This window comes from Ruditapes philippinarum, unplaced genomic scaffold (assembly GCF_026571515.1).
Source record: "Ruditapes philippinarum isolate M1 unplaced genomic scaffold, ASM2657151v2 ctg4370_1_1_1_1, whole genome shotgun sequence".
Classification (NCBI taxonomy): Eukaryota; Metazoa; Mollusca; class Bivalvia; order Venerida; family Veneridae; genus Ruditapes; species Ruditapes philippinarum.
This window is the reverse complement of record NW_026852791.1, coordinates 29596-57194: the sequence shown is the minus strand read 5'-3', so window position 1 is coordinate 57194 and position 27599 is coordinate 29596. Positions and strand designations below refer to the sequence as shown.

At 33.1% G+C, this 27599-nt stretch overlaps 1 protein-coding gene across 1 annotated transcript; it reads right to left on the bottom strand.

The window, feature by feature from the left end:
* On the bottom strand, window positions 1-25847 carry LOC132724345 (uncharacterized). Its single transcript, XM_060709185.1, has 8 exons — window positions 25739-25847; window positions 7302-7392; window positions 6740-6843; window positions 6281-6477; window positions 5455-5583; window positions 3358-3439; window positions 2705-2843; window positions 1-1753 (listed from the first exon to the last, which is right to left on the bottom strand). The coding sequence occupies exons 1-8, from the start codon at window positions 25820-25822 to the stop codon at window positions 903-905; spliced, it is 1677 nt and encodes a 558-aa protein (XP_060565168.1). The 5' UTR covers window positions 25823-25847; the 3' UTR covers window positions 1-902.
* Window positions 25848-27599: the final 1752 nt, after the last annotated feature.

Below are 27599 nucleotides of genomic sequence, written 5' to 3'. Positions count from 1 at the left end.
ATTATATGTGAAAATATGAAACATGAACTGTTTAAAACACATAATACATCATTTACACAACATACAGTGTGTTAACACAATCCTAATATGTTGTCATTATAGTCTATGACAAACTAAAGATTACCACAAAATAAACCCACTAATATTAGGGGATTCCAATAATTGTTCTTAGTGAAATATTTTGTGGCAAAAATAGAACAAATATTTATGTCAAGAATTTATATTCAGTGGTAATAAGTTAATAAACCTTCATAAATATAAGGTGGTACATATAAAAATCACAAAACAATTCAGGTGGAAAATTATGAATATAAAGTTGAATCATACAATATAGAATTTGTGTTTGGTCTAATTATGTCTAGAAATATTTATTTCAAAGTTTCTTTGTGGAAAATTACAAGTATTCATTTTTTTTTTGCAACAATCATTCATTGCCAATTAAACTTGGAAGTGATGGTAACCAAATAAAAATCTTGAAAATTTAATAAACTTGGTTTAGACATTCGCTTTTTCTGATAATAAACCTTTCATTATTTGAGTTCTTTCATGAAAAACCATTACATGTCCTGACACTCAAGTTGTGGGAAATCTTATCAATTTTTGGAAATTTTCAAGATTTGATTGTTTTTTAATATTTAGCCTATTGGGACAAGACCTAGATAATCAGATTACCGGACCCTATTTCATGCAAAAATCCCACATCCTTTACTTTACAACATTCATTTTTTAGAAATGCAGCTGAATGATGAGCAACCTCCTTTAATTAAGTTGGATATTTTCCACACATGACAAAAATAAACTTTCTCTTCTTGCAGAATTGTGGAGAAAAAGAGTCTAGTAAAAGGATGAATGTGGCGTTAGAATATGAAAAAGAATGACTAGACGGAAAAAAGCCAATATACTCAATAGACTGGAGAGGCTGACACGTCCATTTCATAATTATCTTGTGATGTCGAGTCCTCGTCTGTCATAATCTCTGTGACTTCCTGTCCGCAAGTTTTCAAATTTCCGTGATTTTTAGACTTTTCAAACTTAAGTCCATCACCCTCCTCTGTATTTTCATGCAATAAATTGTTTGAAATTTGACCTTTACCTACAACACTTTCCGTCACTTGTTCTTGACCTTTTAACTTCTGACCTCTAGTTAATCGCGTACTCGGATTAAATGATTTAGCTGCAGAAACAGCTGCATCTTTATGTCTTGTTTGTCTTTGATCTGCAAATTTACTAGGTATCGGTTCTTCTGTCTCCATATCAACACTGGTATCTTTTTTCTTTAATTGTCCTAAATTATGTGATTTTTGTGTATCTTTCTTTGATTCAGCTAGCATGCTTCCTACAAAGTCAAAAGGATCTTCACTATTGTTTCCTTTGGTGTCATTTTTAACAGGTTTCGATTTTTCTTCACTGGCATCTCCAGATTTACTCCTTGTATGCGCAGTGTTTAACTGACTAGAGTTGATGTTTGACGTGTCTACAGGTAACGATGACGAACGCGAATGCATTTGTGCAGGAGCAGTCAATTTCACTGGATGCGTTTTCTTTTCGTTCATATCACTATATCTGTCGAGTAAGTTTGATTCTGTCTCCATGTCTTGCTGTTTCATACCTGTGCTAGATTTCAATTCCACATCACCTTTTGACCTTTCACCTTTAGTTCTTTCTTTTTGACCTTGACCCACTAATATTTCAGAAGGAAGGTCATCTACTTGATCCATTGATAAAATGTCATCTACTGATGGACCTTTGCTCACTGAATATAAGAACAACAATTATATACGCAGAGTGTTAAATCCATAAATGAAATCATGAATATAAGGTTTAAATATATACTATATCCTCTACATTTTATATAGAATTTATTTTATTTCATGTAGGAAGCTATTAGCTTATAGTCACACTATTGAATCTGTTCCTGAAATCAACCAGAACTAAACAAGGAGTGTGTAGTTTCTAACTGAAGATTTAAACAACCTGCCCATCGTTGAGACCCCACACCCCCACCCCAGTTCAGACCCATGCGGCCAGAAGTCTCTACATTTTTACAAGGTAGTTGTTATGTATAATAATAGAGCGAAAGAATCTTCATATCAAAATCATTTAACTCTATACAAAATAAGTACTGACTATTGACCAAATAATCAAATTGTCATACAATATACAGTTATAATATTTAGATTTTTATACAAGAGCTGTTGGTAGGACAGCACGCTCGACTATTCTCAGTGCTTGATAGTAAAAGAGCCTTGATAATGTAGAATTTTTTAAGTTATCAAAAGGGCCAAATTTTTCTTTAAAACATTTGACGGTTATAGGCCTTGGAGAGATTCCTATTATGCTCTCAAAGAAGTGTATAAAATTTCAACTTGTTTCAAAGCCAGATATCAAAGGAATATGAAAATATCTGAGGTGGTATGCAAACTTTAAAAGTAAATTTTAAGTCAAAAAGGGGCATAATTCTGTCAAAAGACTTGATAGAGTTACCTCCTCCTGTCTAAAGGTTGGGGTTATGATGGTGAACATGTGTGCAAAGTTTCAAAGCCATATGTCAATGGACTTTGAAAATATTTGAGTGTTACAAAAACTTTAACATAAGTGGTTACGTCGACGCCGATGATTGGGTGACTAGGATAGCTCTACTTATTCTTATCGCATAGTCGAGCTAAAAATTAATATACTCCTATAAAACTTATTTTGAACCAACCTTTTGACCCTTTTTGCTGCTGTAAAGCCTGTTGTTGTTGTTCTAGAAGTTTTAACTTTGCTCTCTTTCTGTACATAGCGACCTCCTGTTCAAGGTCACTACATTTTGCCTCACTATCTATCACTGTTTGGGATATACTCTGAAAAGGTAAAACTAAAAATATCAATATCTGTAACAAGTTGATAACAACGTACTTCTTTTAAATATGATTATCTGAAAGAACTGAAACTACAGCTACTACAAGTGACCTACTTTAGTTCAAAATTCATATCTTTGGCTAATACTCTGTGGAAATTGCATGAAGGTAAATCATCACCACTTTGTGCTTCAAAATTAACTCTTTAAGTAGTGTCTATTCTAGGATTCGAAAAACGGGGATTTTCATCGGAAAGTTAGAATGAATTACATTTGTTGATCTTATTTGTTCTTTCTCTATGTAAAATTTCCTGCCTGCCTCTGAAAAAATAATTCTCAAAAGTATTAGTGAATCACCCAATCCCCCCTCCTAGAATTGATACTGTTGAAGGGAATGACTGGTGACATGTCTGAGGTCCATACTTGACAGCGAAAGCTGCTTTTTGTGCCTAACGGGGCTGATGGACCCTCATTAAACATACACTATATACATACATAAAGGTTAAACTATCTCTTACATCTAGTTGTCTCCTTATAGCACCATTGAGCATCTGCACCTTCTTTACCTCCATCTGTCCAAATGTATTGAGAAATTCACCCCTGAAAATACCAAAACACCACATCAAACTAAGATAGGTCATGTCCATAACAAGTATATTTTGATTTGCACTTGATTCGTTACATCATAAAACAGTGACTCAAAAAGATTTCTTGATTTCTTTTTTAACCTCAGGTAGAAATAATAATGCATTTATCAATTACTGGACACCATGATAACTACAATAGAAATAACTTTTGAAATTTCAAATTTAAACTTTAGAACTCGAAAAAAAACAAGGAACATCGCAATGCGATGCAACCAGGTTTTCAGCAAAATATTTCACAGAAGCTTTGTCATGAAGGGGCATTTGTTTTTAATTGAACTTTTAGGAAGAATTATGGCTTTTTTAATATTCCTCAAAAAAAAATGATTGAGAAATTTTATGTTGTCTATTCGCCTTTTTTCCCCAAATGTTTTAGAAAGGTAAACAGTACTTTATTTTTGCTTAATTTTTGCATTTTTGCGTCTCTTGTCATTTTCTTTTGTCAACAATATTGGCGTGTGGTGTTTTGTGCGATATCAAGAAAAGTATGTTCACAATTTTAAAAAAATACTTGAATGATGTCTTGGATGAAACATGGGAATTTAGTGAGCGCCAGGGCACTTGATGACAAAGCTTCTGTGAAAGTTTGGTCAAAATCCATTGAGAAATGTAGGAGAAGTTGCGCACTGTAGAAATTGTTCACTATATATTCTGTATAAGGAAAAATATACAAAGGGCCATAATTCGGTCAAATATTATCCAATCACAAAACCCCGACAATATGTGCCAGGCACTAGAAAACAAAGCTTCTAAGAAAGTTTGGTCAAAATCCGTTGAGAAATGTAGGAGGAGTTGAGCACAGAAGAAATTGTTCTCTATATATTCTGTATAAGGAAAAAATATACAAAGGGCCATAATTCGGTCAAATATTATCCAATCACAAAACCCCGACAATATGTGCCAGGCACTTGATAACAAAGCTTCTAAGAAAGTTTGGTCAAAATCCGTTGAGAAATGTAGGAGGAGTTGCGCACAGAAGAAATTGTTCACTATATATTCTATATAAGAAAAAAAACAAAGGGCCATAATTAGGTCAAATATATACCAATTGCAAAACCCTGGCAATATGTGTCAGGGCACTTGATGACAAAGCTTCTGAGAAAGTTTGGTCAAAATCCGTTGAGAAATGTAGGAGGAGTTGCTCACAGAATAAATTGTTCACTATATATTTTATATAAGGAAAAAAAACAAAGGGCCATAATTAGGTCAAATATTATCTAATCGCAAAACCCCGACAATATGCGCCAGGGCACTTGATGACAAAGCTTCTGTGAAAGTTTGGTCAAAATCCGTTGAGAAATGTAGGAGGAGTTGCGCACAGAAGAAATTGTTTACGCCCGCCCACCCGCCCGCCCGTCCGCCCGCCCGCCCGACCGCCCGCCCGCCGACATACCTCAATCTAATAACCAGTTTTTTCCTTCGGAAAACCTGGTTAAAAACAATGTTAAGATTAATTTTTGAACTCAATCATTTTTAGGCAAATACAAGGCTTTTATTTGTAAACAAGTTAGTCATATAGCCCGGGACTTGTCTAATCAAAGTTACAGAACCAACAAAGGTATGTTTCTACCAAATATAGAACACATGAGTCACCAAATAAAGGCTATAAAAATTATGAGCAAAAGTGTATAAAATTGTTTATTATCACTGGTGACTTTGACAACTCATTCCAACCAAAGCTGGAGGACTACCCAAGATACCTACCAAATAGGAGACACATTGGTCAATGAATGAAGGCTTCATGAGCAAAAGTGTAAATTCTATCTATAGCATCAGCAATCTTGACCCCTAATGAACCCCACTGACTAAGGTATCTGTCTACCAAATATAGAAGATATTACTCAACAAATGAGGTTGCGAGGAGAAATTGTAAAAAAGCACACGATTATCAAATACCAACTTAAGGAACCATTGAAGGACAAAAGGGGGCAACTATATAACCCCAAAGGGGGCAAATTTAAAACTACATACTCATGTGACTGTACAATGCGACTAAAGGCACCATGTGTGCTATCTACAGTATGACTGGCCTCACTCCTATACTCGGTATGTGTTGTATCACCTAGATTTGTAATCTCTACAGGCACTTTCTTGAATACACTGAAAAAATCAGACACATACATGTATACACATTAAGTAATACAACTTGCAAAGAAAAAATTATTTGACAAAACTGCTGTGTTTTTAACATAAACATATCAACTGAAGAGTTTTAGTACAAGCACACTATGTTTTTGGTGTGTTTATTTATTTTTCTGGTTTTAACACATTTTTTTTTTAATCTTGGCGGTCAAAACCACTAACTGGCTTATATATAACGTCTTGTTACCATTTTCTTCGCAAGTGACCAACTATAAATCCCACATGACTTCTGAAACAACAGTGACATTCAAATGAGCATTAGACTCTATGTCTGAGATCAAATGCTATTGAAAAAATTTCTCCTCTCCCATGGACCAAACTGGTGACCCCTGGTTTACTAGCCTATTGCTCTCTCTATTGAGGTACCTGGTGTATTTGGAGGGAATGGGGGGAGGGCAAGATATCAAAGTAAACTACATACATCATCAAATTCCTGTACTTGATTTAGGAAGTGTCAGACTGAATTCCTAAGGAACAATAAACATTGCATCAGTTCTTATACCCAATGGGTTTTTCAGAATTAATACCAATGCTTAACACAAGGATCTGAAAGCACTAGAATATATTAGATATGAAGTATTGTGAAATCTTTTCTCTAACACATAGCATTCCTACATAATAATTCTTTGATACAGGAAATAAAAATACCACCTACTCATTATCAACATGTAGAAAACTGTGATCAAACGTGTGTGTTGACCTGTTCGTACTGGTCTTGGCAGAGCACAATAAAAACAAGAACTTGTCCCCATCTTGGACAAATGTCCGAGTCAGATTATAGTGCAACAGTCTCTCCCTAAATGATGGTCGGATAGTCGAATTCCTTCTAAAACAGTACCAACCAACAACTTTCTGAAAGTGTAAAATTATAAGTATATCATGCATGCATAAAAATATATTGTACGACAGACAGTACACCCTTGAAAAAATATGCTTCTATACAAATTTGGAAAATAGATGCAAACCTGACATCTACTTTATCTAATTTCAAATTAAGACATGTCAAAAATTAATTTTCTTCAAAAAATAATTTTAACCGGAAAGGATGAACACTGTAGTCCTTTTATTGATAATTAAAATGTGGTAACTATCAAAATATCTATAAAACAATTACCTTGTGTTTATCACGTAGGAGGTCTTTGACCTTTTCCACTTGTATATCTCCTTTACCATTATAAAACAGCTGGTCTTTGGGACATCTTAAACACTCAAATACATCTAAAACAGAAAATCATCAATCAATAATATTTCTATTTATAGAACCAGACAACCATCAATATGTACAATACTAAATGTATCATTTTTTAAACAAAATAGATCAACACTGAGGAATGTGATAACTATTCTTACATATTTTGCAGATTTCTCTCATTGATTAAAAATCAAAGACATTGTACTTAATTCCAGCTAACAGACCCTTTCAATGGACATGTGTTTTGGATAAATTGCATGTATACCAAATGTTGCACAGTGGGTTAACTGGACTACAGCTATTAGACACCTGTGTTGATTTTGTTACATGGATGCTGATTAAGTGATATAATTACACATTCATAAAACTTAGTTCGAGTGTTTGACACTCACCTGCAGGTGTTTTGTTTTAAAGAAAAGACCAAGCAGTGCATACATTTAAAATTAATTAACTAACAAGAGATTGACACTATTAAACAGCTTACATGTTTTGGTCTTCACTTCTCTGTTATTTATTTGCGAGTCACTGATTGTATCATGTATATGATGTACTACTTCTCCAATAAGAAAACCAGTCTGAAAAATAAAATAACAAATAACCAGGCTGAAAAAAATAAAATAACAGAAAACCAGTCTGAAAAATAAAATAACAGAAAACCAGTCTGAAAAATAAAATAACAGATAACCAGTCTAAAAAATAATAAAACAGAAAACCAGTTTTTCAACATTGTTCTAGACTATATCATTTCAACATTGGTCTAGACTATCTTAATTATTCAAATATTAATTAATACTTTCAATTAATTCTCATATCGTACTGCAAAACATCAGTTAACCGGCTGATGTCTACCATGACACTTAGGAGTTACGCGAGAGCTTGTATGATATAATTGACTTTATTTGTGGGAACCGCTCTGAGTACCGGCAATGGCATGTCATATGTTTTGAACATCTTTTTTGACACAACACGATTTCAATACTCAACTTCAAGGGTTCATTTTTATTTACTTTTTTTTATTTATTTTACAGTTCTAAATAAAATAGTTGAATACAAGTTTTTGATCTTGATTCCTGGCACCATTATTGGTGGACTTTCCCTACAGGTCTGTCTTCAGCAAAAAATACTTTAACAGGGCTTTTCTTGCCAAAACTGTGAAGGGGCCTGGTCATTTTGTGAAAAAAATAGCGTGTTGAATAAGACAATTGTGAAAAAATAATTATGGAACAAATGAAAGGGAAGATTGTTTTAATTTAAATATTTTAACTCACTGATTCAAATTGGTCAACACTGAGTTTCTTCACATTTAACCATATCCTATTTGATTTATACGCGGAAAGTCCGAGCGGGGCCAAAGGCCCCGCGAGGGCTGTAGCGCTCTTAGATAACATGTATGATGCCTATCAATTGAAATGAAATCAAATTAAAACTAAATGAAAATTTCAAAAAATATATATCCTATACCTAATGAGCTGTGAAAAAATCCTTAGTTAATGGGCGCCGCCATTTTGAAATCCTTTTGTGCTAAATATAGATATCAGTGCGCTTTTAATGAGCGTCTCCATAATTCAGACTATTGCTAGCGTCTGCTAAGTAACACTTCCGGTGAAAGAATTATGTACAAAATCATAAAATAAACCTACATTTCATTTATAAGAATTATAGTAACGATTATAAATATAAAAAGTTACTTGAACATATCCTTTTTGATAAATCAGCACATTAAAAATAACGTTAAAACCAAAACTGTGATTAGAGATTAACAAAAATGGCGGACGGGATTTTCCGAACGCCGACGCATGCGCAGTGGTCCCCCTTTACGTTCGGATATTTTCGGAATATTCCGATCGCTCAAATGATAGGTTGAACACCACCAAATTATTCGTTTTGTTTATGGTACAAAAAACCTGCAAGAAAGATCTGGTTTACATGTACACTAAACATGTAACATTTTGTTATGCTAAAATCATAATTCATAAGATCTTTCCGCGCCATAGGTAGCACCTAATTTCATATTAAAGTAAAACAAAAACAATCTAGTATCTAAAATCAAAGTATGATCATTTGCGAAATCTGCAAGGAATTTTGAATTTTTTTCCTGTGAAAATAAAAAAAAAATTGGATTGTGAAGGAGCCTAAATCCAGCGGTCCTACTAAACAATGCTAAGGACTGCTAAGGACCGCTAAGGACTGCTAAGGAGCCACAAAGGACTACTAAAGAGGCACAAAGAACCTTAAAATACCTCCTAGGCCATTCTTACATAACATGGTATTATTTTTAGTGAAAAAAAATATATAATTTTAAGAAAAAATATGATTTTGGTGAAAATTTTATGAGTTGTCGGACCGCTAAGGACTGCTCAGATACACAATAGACTGCTAAGGAGGCACAAAGGACCTTAAAATACCTCCTAGGGCATTCTTATAATACAAGGTAGTATGTTTAGTGACAAAAAATGTATTATTTTAAGAAAAAATATCATTTTAGTGATAAAATTTATGTTTTTGAAGAGTTGTCGGACCGCTAAGGACTGCTCAGGTGCACTAACAACTGCTAGGGAGGCACAAAGGACCTTAAATTACTTCCTAGGGCATTTTTATATTATATAGTAGTAAGTTAATAGATAAAAAATGTATTTTTGTAAGAAAAAAATATAATTTTGGTGATAGAATTTATGTTTTTGATGAGTTGCGGGACCCCTAAGGACTGCTCAGGTGCGAAAAGGACTGCTAGGGACCTCAAATATTTCCTAAGGAGGCACAAATGACCTTAAAATAACTGTTGGGGCATTTTTATAATTCATGGTAGTATGTTTAGTGATAAAAATGTATAATTTTAAGGATAAATATCATAATAGTGATAAAATTCATGTTTTGTAAGAGTTGTCGGACTGCTAAGGAATGCTCAGGTGCACTAACAACTGCTATGAAGGCACAAAGGACCTTCAAATCCCTCCTAGAACATTCTTATAATATATGGTAGTAAGTTAATAGACAAAAATGTATTATTGTAAGAAAAAAATATAATTTTGGTGATAGAATTTATGTTTTTGATGAGTTGCAGGACCCCTTAGGACTGCTAGGGAAGTACAAAGAATCTTAAAATACCTCCTAGGGGCACAAAGGACTGCAAGGGAGGCAAAAAGGACATTTAAATACCTCCTAGGGCATTCTAATAATATATGGTAGTATGTTTAGTGACAAAAAATGTATAATTTTAAGAAAAAATATAATTTTGGTGATAGAATGTATGCTTTCAATGATTTGCCGGACCGCTAAGGACTGCTCAGGTGCACTAACAACTGCTAGAGAGGCACAAAGGACCTTAAATTACTTCCTAGGGCATTTTTATATTATATTGTAGTAAGTTAATAGGTAAAAAATGTATTATTTTAAGGAGAAATATAATTTTGGTGATAGAATTTATGTTTTCAATGAATTGGAGGACCGCTAAGGACTGCTAGGGAGGTACAAAGAATCTTAAAATACCTCATAGGGGCACAAAGGACTGCTAGGGAGGCACAAAGTACATTTGAATATCTCCTAGGGCATTCTAATAATATATGGTATTATGTTTAGTAAGAAAAAATGTATAATTTTAAGAAAAAATATAATTTTGGTGATAGAATGTATGCTTTCAATGATTTGCCGGACCGCTAAGGACTGCTCAGGTGCACTAACAACTGCTAGGGAGGCACAAAGGACCTTAAATTACTTCCTAGGGCATTTTTATATTATATTGTAGTAAGTTAATAGATAAAAAATGTAGTATTTTAAGAAGAAATATAATTTTGGTGATAGAATTTATGTTTTCGATGAATTGGAGGACCGCTAAGGACTGCTAGGGAGGTACAAAGAATCTTAAAATACCTCATAGGGGCACAAAGGACTGCTAGGGAGGCACAAAGTACATTTGAATATCTCCTAGGGCATTCTTATAATATATGGTATTATGTTTAGTAAGAAAAAATGTATAATTTTAAGAAAAAATATAATTTTGGTGATAGAATGTATGCTTTCAATGATTTGCCGGACCGCTAAGGACTGCTCAGGTGCACTAACAACTGCTAGGGAGGCACAAAGGACCTTAAATTACTTCCTAGGGCATTTTTATATTATATTGTAGTAAGTTAATAGATAAAAAAATGTATTATTAATTTTAAGGAAAAATATAATTTTGGTGATAGAATTTATGTTTTCGATGAATTGCAGGACTGCTAAGGACTGCTAGGGAGGTACAAAGAATCTTAAAATACCTCCTAGGGGCACAAAGGACTGCTAGGGAGACACAAAGTACATTTGAATATCTCCTAGGGCATTCTTATAATATATGGTATTATGTTTAGTAAGAAAAAATGTATAATTTTAAGAAAAAATATAATTTTGGTGATAGAATTTATGTTTTCGATGAGTTGCCAGACTGCTAAGGACTGATCAGGTACACAAAAGACTATAAGCGAGGCCCAAAGGACCTTAAATTACTTCCTAGGGCATTCTTATAATATATGGTAGTATATTTAGTGAGAAAAAATGTATAATTTTAAGAAAAAATATAATTTTGGTAATAGATTTTATGTTTTCGATGAGTTGCTGGACCGCTAAGGACTGCTCAGGTGCGCAAAGAACTGCTAGGGAGGCACAAAGGACCTTAAATTACTTCCTAGGGCATTCTTATAATATATGGTAGTATATTTAGTGAGAAAAAATTGTATAATTTTAAGAAAAAATATAATTTTGGTGATAGATTTTATGTTTTCGATGAGTTGCCAGACTGCTTAGGACTGCTCAGGTACACAAAAGACTATAAGCGAGGCCCAAAGGACCTTAAATTACTTCCTAGGGCATTCTTATAATATATGGTAGTATATTTAGTGAGAAAAAATGTATAATTTTAAGAAAAAATATAATTTTGGTAATAGATTTTATGTTTTCGATGAGTTGCTGGACCGCTAAGGACTGCTCAGGTGCGCAAAGAACTGCTAAGGAGGCACAAAGGACCTTAAGTTACTTCCTAGGGCATTTTTATATTATATTGTAGTAATAAATAGATAAATAAATGTATTATTTTAAGGAAAAATATAATTCTGGCGATAGAATTTATGTTTTCGATGAATTGCAGGACCGCTAGGGACTGATAGGGAGGTACAAGGAATCTTAAAATACCTCTTAGGAGCACAAAGCTTTAAGGACTGCTAGGGAGACACAAAGGACATTTGAATATCTCCTAGGGCATTCTTATAATATATGGTAGTATGTTTAGTGAGGAAAAATGTATTATTTTAAGAAAAATTATAATTTTGGTGATAGATTTTATGTTTTCGAAGAGTTGCTGGACCGCTAAGGACTGCTCAGGTACACAAAAGACTATAAGCGAGGCCCAAAGGACCTTAAATTACTTCCTAGGGCATTCTTATAATATATGGTAGTATATTTAGTGAGAAAAAATGTTTTATTTTAAGAAAAAATATAATTTGGGTGATAGATTTTATGTTTTTGATGAGTTGCTGGACCGCTAAGGACTGCTCAGGTGCGCAAAGAACTGCTAGGGAGGCACAAAGGACCTTAAATTACTTCCTAGGGCATTTTTATATTATATTGTAGTAATAAATAGATAAAAAAATGTATTATTTTAAGGAAAAATATAATTTTGGTGATAGAATTTATGTTTTCGATGAATTGCAGGACCGCTAAGGACTGATTGGGAGGTACAAAGAATCTTAAAATACCTCTAAGGGGCACAAAGGACTGCTAGGGAGACACAAAGGACATTTGAATATCTCCTAGGGCATTCTTATAATATATGGTAGTATGTTTAGTGAGAAAAAATGTATTATTTTAAGAAAAAATATTATTATAGTGATAAAATTCATGTTTTTGAAGCGTTGTCGGACCGCTAAGGACTGCTCAGGTGCGCAAAGAACTGCTAGGGAGGCACAAAGGACCTAAATCTGATTCCTAGGGCATTCTCATAATATATGGTAGTATGTTAAGTAAGAAAAAATGTATAATTTTAAGAAAAATATAATTTTGGTGATAGATTTTATGTTTTCGATGAGTTGCCAGACCTCTTAGGACTGCTCAGGTACACAAAAGACTATAAGCGAGGCCCAAAGGACCTTAAATTACTTCCTAGGGCATTCTTATAATATATGGTAGTATATTTAGTGAGAAAAAATGTATAATTTTAAGAAAAATTTAATTTTGGTGATAGAATTTATGCTTTCAATGATTTGCCGGACCGCTAAGGACTGCTCAGATGCGCAAAGAACTGCTAGGGAGGCACAAAGGACCTTAAATTACTTCCTAGGGCATTCTTATAATATATGGTAGTATATTTAGTGAGAAAAAATTGTATAATTTTAAGAAAAATATAATTTTGGTGATAGATTTTATGTTTTCGATGAGTTGCCAGACTGCTTAGGACTGCTCAGGTACACAAAAGACTATAAGCGAGGCCCAAAGGACCTTAAATTACTTCCTAGGGCATTCTTATAATATATGGTAGTATATTTAGTGAGAAAAAATGTATAATTTTAAGAAAAATTTAATTTTGGTGATAGAATTTATGCTTTCAATGATTTGCCGGACCGCTAAGGACTGCTCAGATGCGCAAAGAACTGCTAGGGAGGCACAAAGGACCTTAAATTACTTCCTAGGGCATTCTTATAATATATGGTAGCATATTTAGTGAGAAAAAATGTATAATTTTAAGAAAAAATATAATTTTGGTGATAGATTTTATGTTTTCGATGAGTTGCTGGACCGCTAAGGACTGCTCAGGTGCGCAAAGAACTGCTAGGGAGTCACAAAGGACCTTAAGTTACTTCCTAGGGCATTTTTATATTATATTGTAGTAATAAATAGATAAAAAAAATGTATTATTTTAAGGAAAAATATAATTTTGGTGATAGATTTTATGTTTTCGATGAGTTGCCAGACCGCTTAGGACTGATCAGGTACACAAAAGACTAAAAGCGAGGCCCAAAGGACCTTAAATTACTTCCTAGGGCATTCTTATAATATATGGTAGTATATTTAGTGAGAAAAAATGTATAATTTTAAGAAAAATTTAATTTTGGTGATAGAATTTATGCTTTCAATGATTTGCCGGACCGCTAAGGACTGCTCAGGTGCGCAAAGAACTGCTAGGGAGGCACAAAAGACCTTAAATTAATAATTATTAGAGTATAGTAATTCTATTTAATTTTGTTTGGTGATCTTTCTATTTTTATGTATTTTGGTGTTGATTATAATGTTTTGGATGAGTAACAGGACTGTATAGGATGTGAAAATTGACTAGGTCTTTAAGTAAATGCTCTTATGTTAAGTGGTCATCAAATGTATAAAGAAAATCACTGTAGTGAATGAAATTATATTATGAAGGATTGAAGAAGAACAATTTTAAGTTCAAAGGAAATCAGATGTAATAAATGATCAAATAAATAAAAAAATATTAAATTTCTGTGTACTCAGAACACATTTGCTTTCTTCCTCACATTTGAATAAATAAGGATAGGGAAACTTGATATAGACATCCATTGAAAATTGTTTTCACATATAACAGAATATTCACTTGTTGAATATTAGTGAATTGATATGGTTGAATTGAAAGAATCTATGCACTAATTATATTACAATGAAAACAAACACTGTCATTATTTGATAAACCTGTATTGCATGTTATGTCAAGGCATAATCTTGAACTATGTAAACTTCTGTATTTAAACTTCAATGATTTGTATTTGTTGTTTTATTATGGTGATAATTTCATAAACTTTGATTTGGATTGATTTGAAGTCATTTTTTTCAATTTAAAAAGAATCTGGATTTATTTTACCATTTTCAAGACAGTGACATATGAATTGTCAATAAATGGATTATCAGTAATGTATATAGGGGTCAATTCCAAATTAAAGAAACCAGTTGTTTATTGTCAACACCCTTCACATATCAACACCTTCAAACTATCATCACAGGTGACAGCTCCACTATCAGGTGGGGCAATGAACATTTGCATACTAATTACTGTGGATGAATAAATTATTGTGACAACTAAAACAAGCAGCCAATCAAGATAGTCATGTCCTCTAATTAATTTACAAAATACACACCCATAAAGACTGCAGCCAATCAGTGATAATCTGTTAATTTGCATAAACTCCCATTTCCTTTAAAGTGGCCAATCAATAATAATTACTAAATTTAATGTGAATTTTAATTGCTTTTGTAAATAAACACTTAATTTTCAAAATCTATAAATAAAAAAATAGATAATTTTGCAATCATTCAATCTAGTTCTATTGTTATAAATTTATCATAGTGCTGGTTATTGTTAAATCTTATTGTTGGATTCACTTTCATGTTAATCTAACTTAAAACATTTTTAGTGTGTGTTAAAATTCTTCTGAAATAAGTGGATATTATAACTTTATTACTTTTAACTGGAAACAGGAAACCTGTTCATTTTTTTCTAGAGTCGTAGATACTTTTTTTTTTGATTTAGAAAGTAATTTTCATTATGCCTTCACAAATAAGGAAAAAGGCTATACTGAAAAAATGGCCTTGTGCTGTTTGTTGTTTAAGCTGTGATGTTGGCTCTGTTCAATGTGATTCTTGTGAAAAATGGGTGCATGTCAAATGTGAAGGACTGAATGAAGCTGACTTAAAGTATTTATCAGGATTAACCTACATGTGTCGTATCTGTATTAGTGTCGAGGACAGAGATTCTTACAGTTATAACAATGCCCTGTATAGGCTCAGAGAGGTATGTGGATATTATGTACAACCATTTAAATATTGTTTGATGACAGACTATTCAATTTCTTTCCTACCGTTTCCTCCTTGACATTTCTCCCCCAAAGTTTAAAATTCCACCCTTTATTGAAACAAAATATTCCTTTAGCTGATCATGATGTAGTGTTATTGGTAGGTAGATACCGTAACATTCCTAATAAATGCCCCTCCCCTAATAAAGGCCTGGATGATAAGGAAAACAATTTACTCATCATTGCTGAACTAATAATAATTAAATCCATAATTTTATTCAAATCATTCAAAATCCATTTTATTTTATAGTAAACATTAATACGTATAATATGAACTTTAAAACCTGTAACACTTTGTAATGTTATTACCAACACTTGCTAACACTAAATGTATTTACAGTGTTTTTGTATTAAGGAAAAACTGCCTTGTTTAATAGGAATTTTACGATAGATACTTGATACAGATCTCCTGGGTTTTTTTTGATAAATGAACTGGAAGTAGAAATTCTGTTTTATGCCTACCTTTATAGGTTTTTAAACCCCTGTAATTAATTTGTTTTGAGATGAAATTTACTATTGTTTTCACAAGACATAGTCATTGTGTCTCAAAATTTCATTTGAGCCGCGTCATGACAAAACCAACATAGTGCGTTAGTGACCGGCATGGATCCAGACCAGCCTGCGAATCCGTGCAGTCTGATCAGGATCCATGCTGTTCGTTATCAGTTTCTCTACTTGCTATAGGGTTTGTAAGCGCACAACATGGATCCTGATGAAACTGCGTGGCTGCACAGTTTGGTCCGGATCCATGCTGGTCGGAAACCCATTATGATGGTTTTGTCGTGACGCGGCTCATTAATTAAATTATATGTGATTTATGTTTGAATATGAGCATGTTATATATTTTATAACTGAATGAAGTAACAATGATTTTTGTCACTCAGATAGTGTGTTAGCTAAATAGCAAAAAAAATATTTATACTGGTTGCAAACATGGCAAATTGTATTATTTCTTGGGTGTAATGGGACAGTTGTGAATATATATATATATGTATATGTACAGGGTGCACAATAGGTAACTCTAAAAACATTTGTTCAGCCTTAATGACCGATATTGGTGTTCGGATTAATTTTCTTAGTTAGACCATTTCCTATACTAGTTTTCAAAACAAATTTCAGCAAAAAGTTGTTTTGTATTTATCAGATTTTTCAAGAAGTCCCTTAAATAAATATGAGTTTTGATACTGCCCACTTTAATATTTATTTTTAAAAAATATGAAATATATTTGACTGATATAGCACCATATTTAATGGGTAAAATTAAATATGTTAAATTAAAAAGCTTTGAAATTTTGAAGCTTTGACATGATATATAATATATTTGGATTTGAGTGTGAACAAAGTAAGGTAGACAAGTCGGATATTTCAACAATTTATTGATGTAAATATATTGCGTACTAAATACAATCATATATCACATTATTGTTTTTCACAATTTCACACTGCAGAATACTCTCTGAAGTCTGCAAAGATATTTTATCATCCCTTTATTGTCATTGTTTCTATCTTTAAGATGAATAAGGTCTGGAAGATAATCACTTGGATATTTAATGTCACCAAACCGAATGAAAAATTTATCAAATTCTTTCCTTTCGAACCCCAGAAGGGTCAACTTTTTTTTCTTTTATTTCTTTTAGCATTATATAATTAAGAAATAATACATCCCAAATAGTGATTTTATCGCTCAATAACATCACTGTTTGGAGTTCAGATGCGAGGAATTATATCACGAGGTATTATAAAACCACCTATTTGGACAAATATTATTTTGATTCTAACACGACATCAACAAATATATGCTGCCGTACCTGATATTTTAGCTATATTGCACCTGATTTGTTTCTGTACTTATTTTAGGCGCATCACATTTTTAATGGTTACGTCACATGTATAATGATTACGTCATAAGTCTAAATATAGAATGTCACCAGTGATTTTATTGCATAATAACACACGTTCGGTTCTTCTTTGTTCAATAGGGAAAAATACTGGTCGTGTTAGAATATATAATAACACATAATTTGTGTTTCTCATCTCCTTTTTGGGAACAAGTGTTTATTTTGATTATTTAATTAATATAGGTATTCATTGCCTAAATAATACTGAATCATATATATAGTACATGATATTTCCAAAGTTTTAAAAAGTAAAATATTTTATATTTTACAAGAATTAGAATAATTTAGGGACAAATTTAGAGTCTCATTTGGTAGTTTTTAGAGATTTGTTTTTTTAATGAGGCTTTTTCAGTAGTAAAAAGGTCAAACATGTTGTAACGGAAAGTGGGATACAGTAATTTTTTTATACATATCTAAAAAATTTCAGAAAAACACTAGTTTTGCTTAGGTGAAATGTTAGCGGAATGGTCCCATTTGTTTCTTACCAACAATAAATGGAAAACCATGTTTCATAATATGAAGATAAATAATTGTAGATTATTTCTGAAAAAGGGACATTCTATAATCTCACCTTCTACAGGTGTCTTTTAATGTATATATCAGACCTACAATGTATGTTGTTAATTTTCCATTTTCTTATAGTCTGTTAGGGTCATGTACCTTAAGTAGGTTTCGGATATCTTTATTTTTGAAATAAATGTTGCATTTAAGTAAATAAAAATTAATTTGGGCCATGGGAAGAGTACCTCCTCGTGGTGTGGCCTGGATGCAGATCTATGGGTACATCTGTAACTAATCACTCTTCAAATACAGTATTTTTATTTTGTATTATTTATCAATTGATTGACTCTTATTAGTTTGATAATTTATCATGATGTGACAAATAATCTGTTAAATACAAATATATATTCAATACTATCAAAATCAATGTTTTTCCTAATATCTTAGTACTTATAACCTATTGGGAATCTTGAACTGATAAAAATTATCACTTATGTCACAAAATACATATTACTAATTTTTCGTTAAGCTTCGAAATACAATTCAATCAATAGGATGCTAGGAGGTATTTAAATGTCCTTTGTGCCTCACTAGCAGTCCTTTCTGCCCCCAAGAAGGCATTTTAAGGTCTTTGTGCCTGCCTAGCAGTCCTTTTCGCACCTGAGCAGTCCTTAGCGGTCCTGCAACTCATCGAAAGCATAAATTCTATCACCAAAATTATATTTTTTTCTTACAATAATACATTTTTGTCTATTAACTTACTACCATATATTATAAGAATGTTCTAGGAGGGATTTGAAGGTCCTTTGTGCCTCCCTAGCAGTTGTGAGTGCATCTGAGCAGTCCTTAGCGGTCGGGCAACTCTTCAAAAACATGAATTTTATCACTATAATGATATTTTTTCTTACAATTATACATTTTTTGTCACTAAACATACTACCATGAATTATAAGAATGCCCCAACAGTTATTTTAAGGTCCTCTGTGCCTCCCTAGGAAATATTTATAGGTCTTTGTGCCTGCCTAGCAGTCCTTTTCGCACCTGAGCAGCCGTTAGCGGTCCAGCAACTCATCGAAAGCATACCAAAATTATATTTTTTTCTTACAATAATACATTTTTGTCACTAAACATACTACCTTGCAGGGTTCGACATTAACGGGGTCCCGGGATTCCGAGGATCCCAAAAAGTCGGGAGGAATCCCTGTGATTCCTAGCTGGGGATTCGGTTGGGATCCCTGAAAAATTGCTGTGTAAATTTTTGAAATTTTCTGAATTAATATCATTGAATCACAAATATTCAAGAAAAGTGGTTCAAGAAAGAAATGAAAAACCCCGCCGGTAAAAATTACACTCTTGAATTATGTACGCTAGTTTTTCTTTGTGCAGTGACTGCTATCAACTCATTTGCGATATGTTTTAGTGAAAAAATTGTTTTGGCAAAAGAAACATTCTTGAATAATTTTATATCATGCATTGACTTCATAAAATAGAGTTGTGAAAATTCAAAAAAGAAATGTAATTATCGTATAATTATTACACAAGCGATGTGTACTTCAAATTTGTGTTGATCGGCAATGCCGGCGGTAGCTACAAAGTTATCCAGTGTTTGTTGTTTGGTTTTTTTATTGCCAAAATTCGGCACTTGTGATCATTGTAAATTTTCGTCAAAATTGTGAAAAAAAGATAACTGGTGTATTTTTTTCCCTACAGTAAACTACAGCAAAAGAATAATTAATAAACAAAATAAAAAGAATCCATACTTTTAAGTTTAAAATCCTTTTTGAAACTCACAGCCTTCAATGCTAAAAAAACATTGTCTAACTAAAGTCTAAGGTCAATCAAGGTCACCGGGTCACGCAATATTTACCGACAAGAAATAGAAAAATCCTTAGGTGAAACATACAGCAAATGACGAAATATACAGCAAATGACGTATATTTCATCTGACAGTGCTTTGAGCCAATCAGTGTTGTGAACTACATGACTCTGTATGCGGTTAGTGCCTTTGATGTGACAGGTGTCAAAACTTTCAAAAAAAATCAATACATAGGGAGGAAAGGGATCGGACATTTCAGTGTAAAAATTGAGAACAAAAATTTGGATATTGCACATCCTGTCATGGACTTGGAGCAACTTATTATTTTTAAAAATGAAATCATTTAAAGGTACCGTACTTGTAATGCAAACAAAACTTTTTCTTGATATTTTTATTAGCTTAAGTAAAAAATTATCAAAATATTTAATTTACAACAATCTATGGGATTTTTCCTTTTAAACACAAAAAATGTAAGATGAAATCAAATATTTTTTTAAAGTGATCATAATTAAGAATTTCTTTAAAAATGACATGAAAGTAAATAATTTTCTAAAGTTATCCATACCAGACCTTTCTGGAATATGGAGCCTAATCATTACCTGTAATTTTTTAAAGATCTACAGATGATAAGTGGGCTCTATTTCAGTGAACCCTAGGCTATCTGGGAAAATGTTTCCCCAGTTCCTACTTAACTTCAAAAATTCAAACCACAAGTCCCTTGTCAAGTCACTTGCATTATACCTTCATTTAGATACAGAAACTGGTTCACAATTATCAACTCCAGGGAGAAAACAGGTTTTAGCAAAATAGCTATTTTCAAATCCAACTCTTTTTCAGTGAGCTTAATGTTATTCTGTTTCCATGTTCATGTAAAAATATATTATGTTTTAATTTTTTCTTAGCAGTCCAAATATATATATACTGGTAAAGTTAACACTTTGAAACGCTTAAATATTTAAACAGCAATATTTCCAAAGGGCTCATAAACTTCATTTTTGCATCTGCAACAAGACAATATATCCTGTATGTAGTCTCAAAAATAAAAAGAATTTGAAATCGAATTGCTGCACTCCCTTGCTATTCTTCGCCTTCATATTTTACTATTTTGATCTGAGGAATCCCTGACATTTAGGAGGAATCCCTGAATTAAATCTCAGGGATTCCTATGGGATCCCTGGTAAAAACAGTTAGTGTCGAACCCTGCCTTGTATTATAAGAATGCCCTAAGAGGTATTTTAAGGTCCTTTGTGCCTCCTTAGCAGTCTTTTGTGTATCTGAGCAGTCCTTAGCGGTCCGACAACGCTTCAAAAACATGAATTTTATCACTATAATGATATTTTTTCATAAAATTATACATTTTTTGTCACTAAACATACTACCATGAATTATAAAAATGCCCCAACAGTTATTTTAAGGTCCTTTGTGCCTCCCTAGGAAATATTTATAGGTCTTTGTGCCTGCCTAGCAGTCCTTAGCGGTCCTGCAACTCATCGAAAGCATAAATTCTATCACCAAAATTATATTTTTTTCTTACAATAATACACTTTTGTCTATTAACTTACTACCATATATTATAAGAATGTTCTAGGAGGGATTTGAAGGTCCTTTGTGCCTCCCTAGCAGTTGTTAGTGCATCTGAGCATTCCTTAGCGGTCCGACAACTCTTCAAAAACATGAATTTTATCACTATAATGATATTTTTTCATAAAATAATACATTTTTGTCACTAAACATACTACCTTGTATTATAAGAATGCCCTAGGAGGTATTTTAAGGTCCTTTGTGCCTCCTTAGCAGTCTTTTGTGTATCTGAGCAGTCCTTAGCGGTCCGACAACGCTTCAAAAACATGAATTTTATCACTATAATGATATTTTTTCATAAAATTATACATTTTTTGTCACTAAACATACTACCATGAATTATAAGAATGCCCCAACAGTTATTTTAAGGTCCTTTGTGCCTCCCTAGGAAATATTTATAGGTCTTTGTGCCTGCCTAGCAGTCCTTTTCGCACCTGAGCAGTCCTTAGCGGTCCTGCAACTCATCGAAAGCATAAATTCTATCACCAAAATTATATTTTTTTCTTACAATAATACATTTTTGTCTATTAACTTACTACCATATATTATAAGAATGTTCTAGGAGGGATTTGAAGGTCCTTTGTGCCTCCCTAGCAGTTGTTAGTGCATCTGAGCATTCCTTAGCGGTCCGACAACTCTTCAAAAACATGAATTTTATCACTATAATGATATTTTTTCATAAAATAATACATTTTTGTCACTAAACATACTACCTTGTATTATAAGAATGCCCTAGGAGGTATTTTAAGGTCCTTTGTGCCTCCTTAGCAGTCTTTTGTGTATCTGAGCAGTCCTTAGCGGTCCGACAACGCTTCAAAAACATGAATTTTATCACTATAATGATATTTTTTCATAAAATTATACATTTTTTGTCACTAAACATACTACCATGAATTATAAGAATGCCCCAACAGTTATTTTAAGGTCCTTTGTGCCTCCCTAGGAAATATTTATAGGTCTTTGTGCCTGCCTAGCAGTCCTTTTCGCACCTGAGCAGTCCTTAGCGGTCCTGCAACTCATCGAAAGCATAAATTCTATCACCAAAATTATATTTTTTTTCTTACAATAATACACTTTTGTCTATTAACTTACTACCATATATTATAAGAATGTTCTAGGAGGGATTTGAAGGTCCTTTGTGCCTCCCTAGCAGTTGTGAGTGCATCTGAGCAGTCCTTAGCGGTCGGGCAACTCTTCAAAAACATGAATTTTATCACTATAATGATATTTTTTCTTACAATTATACATTTTTTGTCACTAAACATACTACCATGAATTATAAGAATGCCCCAACAGTTATTTTAAGGTCCTCTGTGCCTCCCTAGGAAATATTTATAGGTCTTTGTGCCTGCCTAGCAGTCCTTTTCGCACCTGAGCAGCCGCTAGCGGTCCAGCAACTCATCGAAAGCATACCAAAATTATATTTTTTTCTTACAATAATACATTTTTGTCACTAAGCATACTACCTTGTATTATAAGAATGCCCTAGGAGGTATTTTAAGGTCCTTTGTGCCTCCTTAGCAGTCTTTTGTGTATCTGAGCAGTCCTTAGCGGTCCGACAACGCTTCAAAAACATGAATTTTATCACTATAATGATATTTTTTCATAAAATTATACATTTTTTGTCACTAAACATACTACCATGAATTATAAAAATGCCCCAACAGTTATTTTAAGGTCCTTTGTGCCTCCCTAGGAAATATTTATAGGTCTTTGTGCCTGCCTAGCAGTCCTTTTCGCACCTGAGCAGTCCTTAGCGGTCCTGCAACTCATCGAAAGCATAAATTCTATCACCAAAATTATATTTTTTTCTTACAATAATACACTTTTGTCTATTAACTTACTACCATATATTATAAGAATGTTCTAGGAGGGATTTGAAGGTCCTTTGTGCCTCCCTAGCAGTTGTGAGTGCATCTGAGCAGTCCTTAGCGGTCGGGCAACTCTTCAAAAACATGAATTTTATCACTATAATGATATTTTTTCTTACAATTATACATTTTTTGTCACTAAACATACTACCATGAATTATAAGAATGCCCTAACAGTTATTTTAAGGTCCTCTGTGCCTCCTAGGAAAATATTTATAGGTCTTTGTGCCTGCCTAGCAGTCCTTTTCGCACCTGAGCAGCCGCTAGCGGTCCAGCAACTCATCGAAAGCATACCAAAATTATATTTTTTTCTTACAATAATACATTTTTGTCACTAAGCATACTACCTTGTATTATAAGAATGCCCTAGGAGGTATTTTAAGGTCCTTTGTGCCTCCTTAGCAGTCTTTTGTGTATCTGAGCCGTCCTTAGCGGTCCGACAACGCTTCAAAAACATGAATTTTATCACTATAATGATATTTTTTCATAAAATTATACATTTTTTGTCACTAAACATACTACCATGAATTATAAGAATGCCCCAACAGTTATTTTAAGGTCCTTTGTGCCTCCCTAGGAAATATTTATAGGTCTTTGTGCCTGCCTAGCAGTCCTTTTCGCACCTGAGCAGTCCTTAGCGGTCCTGCAACTCATCGAAAGCATAAATTCTATCACCAAAATTATATTTTTTTCTTACAATAATACACTTTTGTCTATTAACTTACTACCATATATTATAAGAATGTTCTAGGAGGGATTTGAAGGTCCTTTGTGCCTCCCTAGCAGTTGTTAGTGCACCTGAGCAGTCCTTAGCGGTCGGGCAACTCTTCAAAAACATGAATTTTATCACTATAATGATATTTTTTCTTAAAATTATACATTTTTTGTCACTAAACATACTACCATGAATTATAAGAATGCCCCAACAGTTATTTTAAGGTCCTCTGTGCCTCCCTCGGAAATATTTATAGGTCTTTGTGCCTGCCTAACAGTCCTTTACGCACCTGAGCAGTCCTTAGCGGTCCGGCAACTCATCGAAAGCATAAATTCTATCACCAAAATTATATTTTTTTCTTACAATAATACATTTTTGTCTATTCACTTACTACCATATATGATAAAAATGTTCTAGGAGGGATTTGAAGGTCCTTTGTGCCTCCCTAGCAGTTGTTAGTGCACCTGAGCATTCCTTAACGGTCCGACAACTCTTCAAAAACATAAATTTTATCACTATAATGATATTTATCCTTAAAATTATACATTTTTATCACTAAACATACTACCATGTATTATAAGAATGCCCTTACAGGTATTTTAAGGTCATTTGTGCCTCCTTAGGAAATATTTTAAGGTCCCTAGCAGTCCTTTTCGCACCTGAGCAGTCCTTAGGGGTCCGCAACTCATCAAAAACATAAATTCTATCACCAAAATTATATTTTTTTCTTACAAAAATACATTTTTTATCTATTAACTTACTACTATATAATATAAAAATGCCCTAGGAAGTAATTTAAGGTCCTTTGTGCCTCCTTAGCAGTTGTTAGTGCACCTGAGCAGTCCTTAGCGGTCCGACAACTCTTCAAAAACATAAATTTTATCACTAAAATGATATTTTTTCTTAAAATAATACATTTTTTGTCACTAAACATACTACCTTGGATTATAAGAATGCCCTAGGAGGTATTTTAAGGTCCTTTGTGCCTCCTTAGCAGTCTTTTGTGTATCTGAGCAGTCCTTAGCGGTCCGACAACTCATAAAATTTTCACCAAAATCATATTTTTTCTTAAAATTATATTTTTTTTTCACTAAAAATAATACCATGTAATGTAAGAATGGCCTAGGAGGTATTTTAAGGTCCTTTGTGCCTCTTTAGTAGTCCTTTGTGGCTCCTTAGCAGTCCTTAGCGGTCCTTAGCAGTCCTTAGCAGTCCTTAGCCAGGGTTGTCATTAAGAGGCGGCAGGAGGCCAAAATGCCTGTCTCAAATGCATTATGGGCCGCCTCAAAATTAAGAAAACACTCTTTGTTATGCACGATAAAGACAGAAATGACCGTCTCAAGTTCAAAACAAACCTTCTGCAAAAAATGTTAATGACAACCCTGCTTAGCAGTGTTTAGTAGGACCCTAAATCCAGGGATGATGTCCCTGCTGGACTAGGGGAGAAGGCAAAAAGCCCTGTTATAAAAGGGAAAAAGTCCTGAAACTCTAAACCGACCGCTTACAGATCTTTTCATCTAAAAATGAGTTCAGTGTTCTTTAACTTCTTAATCATGACACAATTTAGTTTTAATTTTATCTTTAAAAAGGAAACCCGCTGAAAAAGTGCCTAAATAAAATCTTCAAAATTCATTGAAACTAATATTTTCCATACAATCATTTTCACGATTGTGTTGGAATATTTGTTGATTTATATTCTAAAGTGCACATATGATACCTGATCTCCGATACTCGACGAATTGTCATAGTAAAGGGAAGCTAAAACAGTTCCCGAAATATTAACCGCCATATCCGTTTTCATTCGGAACACCTCTAGTTAGGTATGCTAAAATCCGTTCAAAACACGTACCACAATGTCATGGCTAAAAGCCGGAGGCTGTAATTTTTATTAGGCCATTGATGTATTTAATGACAAAAATGTGCAAAGATTTTTTTATGAAACGGAATAAATCGTGATTTCCATTGCACAGTTGAATTTAATGCAGATTTTAATAATTTATGTCCTCGGGCGACCAATTTCGACGCCTTAAGGATTGTTTTGAATGTATGTATCAATTACATGTGATTGTACTGCATACAATGTATTTAAAACTGCAGTTAATAGACCAACAGGACACTAATCTTAAGAAATGATATATAAGCACAGTGCACATTGTATTATCTAAAACAACAAACCAAATCATTTGTAATGGACCAGTTGTCCAGCATTGAAAAAGATGTTCAGCAATATTATATACTACTTCAGGAACTTTTTCAGCATAACAAAATACTTCACTGTCTGTTTTTCTTACAAATTTTTTACAGATGTGAAAGAGATGGCACAGTGTTGCCAACCTTTTAGTGCGCTATTCTATAGAAGATTTATAAGAGTTGTTTTTTGTTCTTGTTTTTTTTCTGCACAAGGGCAATTTCTTAAATCATGAAAAGATATGCTATATGCATTAAGTGGCACAATGGGGTATCTGCAAGAGCCGTATATGATTTTTGCAATCCAGTTATAAAGATACCAGTTCTTTGCTTTGATGATAATCGTCCATATAGGGGAAGAAACTCACATCGAATTTGAAGGCATAATTCCCGAAAACGGTGCACTTGATCAAAATGTAATGAAGTCTCATATTTTGCAATATTTGATGAGAAAAATTTACCCCATGGAAGTTAGTGCGGAGGTATATATCTCCTAGAGATGGACGAGATAAAAAAAATATTCCTTGATAAAAAGTTATTTCTTTGGTCCAAAAGTTCTGCCCCTTTGTAGATTAAATGGAAATGAAAAGCATTGTTTTTAAATAAAAAATATTGAAATCAAACAAATGGACAGTAATTTTACAATGGTATGTCGAAAAAAACTGATTTTGATATTTGGTTATGCGATGCTCGATCGGCTACGTATAACATCGGTGAAATAAATTGTCCCGTTTCTGTTTCAACTGTTTACCTTGTAGTTTCAATGTGTTGAACTTGAGGCATTTTAAAAATGTTTTAGATTAACGAAAGGTATATACATGTTTGAAATTATAGCAGTACTGTTACTGGTCTTGAACGATTGAAATGCGTGATCCTTGACAAGAAGGTTAGCGAACTCTTCTCTTCTACCACTCGGCATAACAACTGTGTAATATATTAGATGACGGATACATACATCACCTCTTCGCATACTTATAATCTTTATTTCTGTTCCCTTTTCGGAGTGATATGAATTTTCTTGCCGTTATGCCCATATGGTATATTTACCTAATGAAGCATATATAGTTACATGGCTGATTTGTTTGTTTTAATCTTTTCAAAATGACTGAAGATGAAATAGCAATAAACTATCTTAAAGTTAAATAATGTATCGAAATCGCATTTCGATTTACCTCCCTTTGAAAATGACTAAAAGCAAAAAAAAAAAACACTTTCAGGGACAGTTAACTACAAGAATGATGGATGACCCTTATTTTTTTCATAAGTTTGTTTCAGCTGTCATTCTGTTTAATCATGCAAAGTTTAAACAAAAATGTCTGGTTTCGTTAAATTGTCCTTAAAGTTTAACTAAAGTTTACAGTTAAATGTATGTAGATTGACATATATTGTAT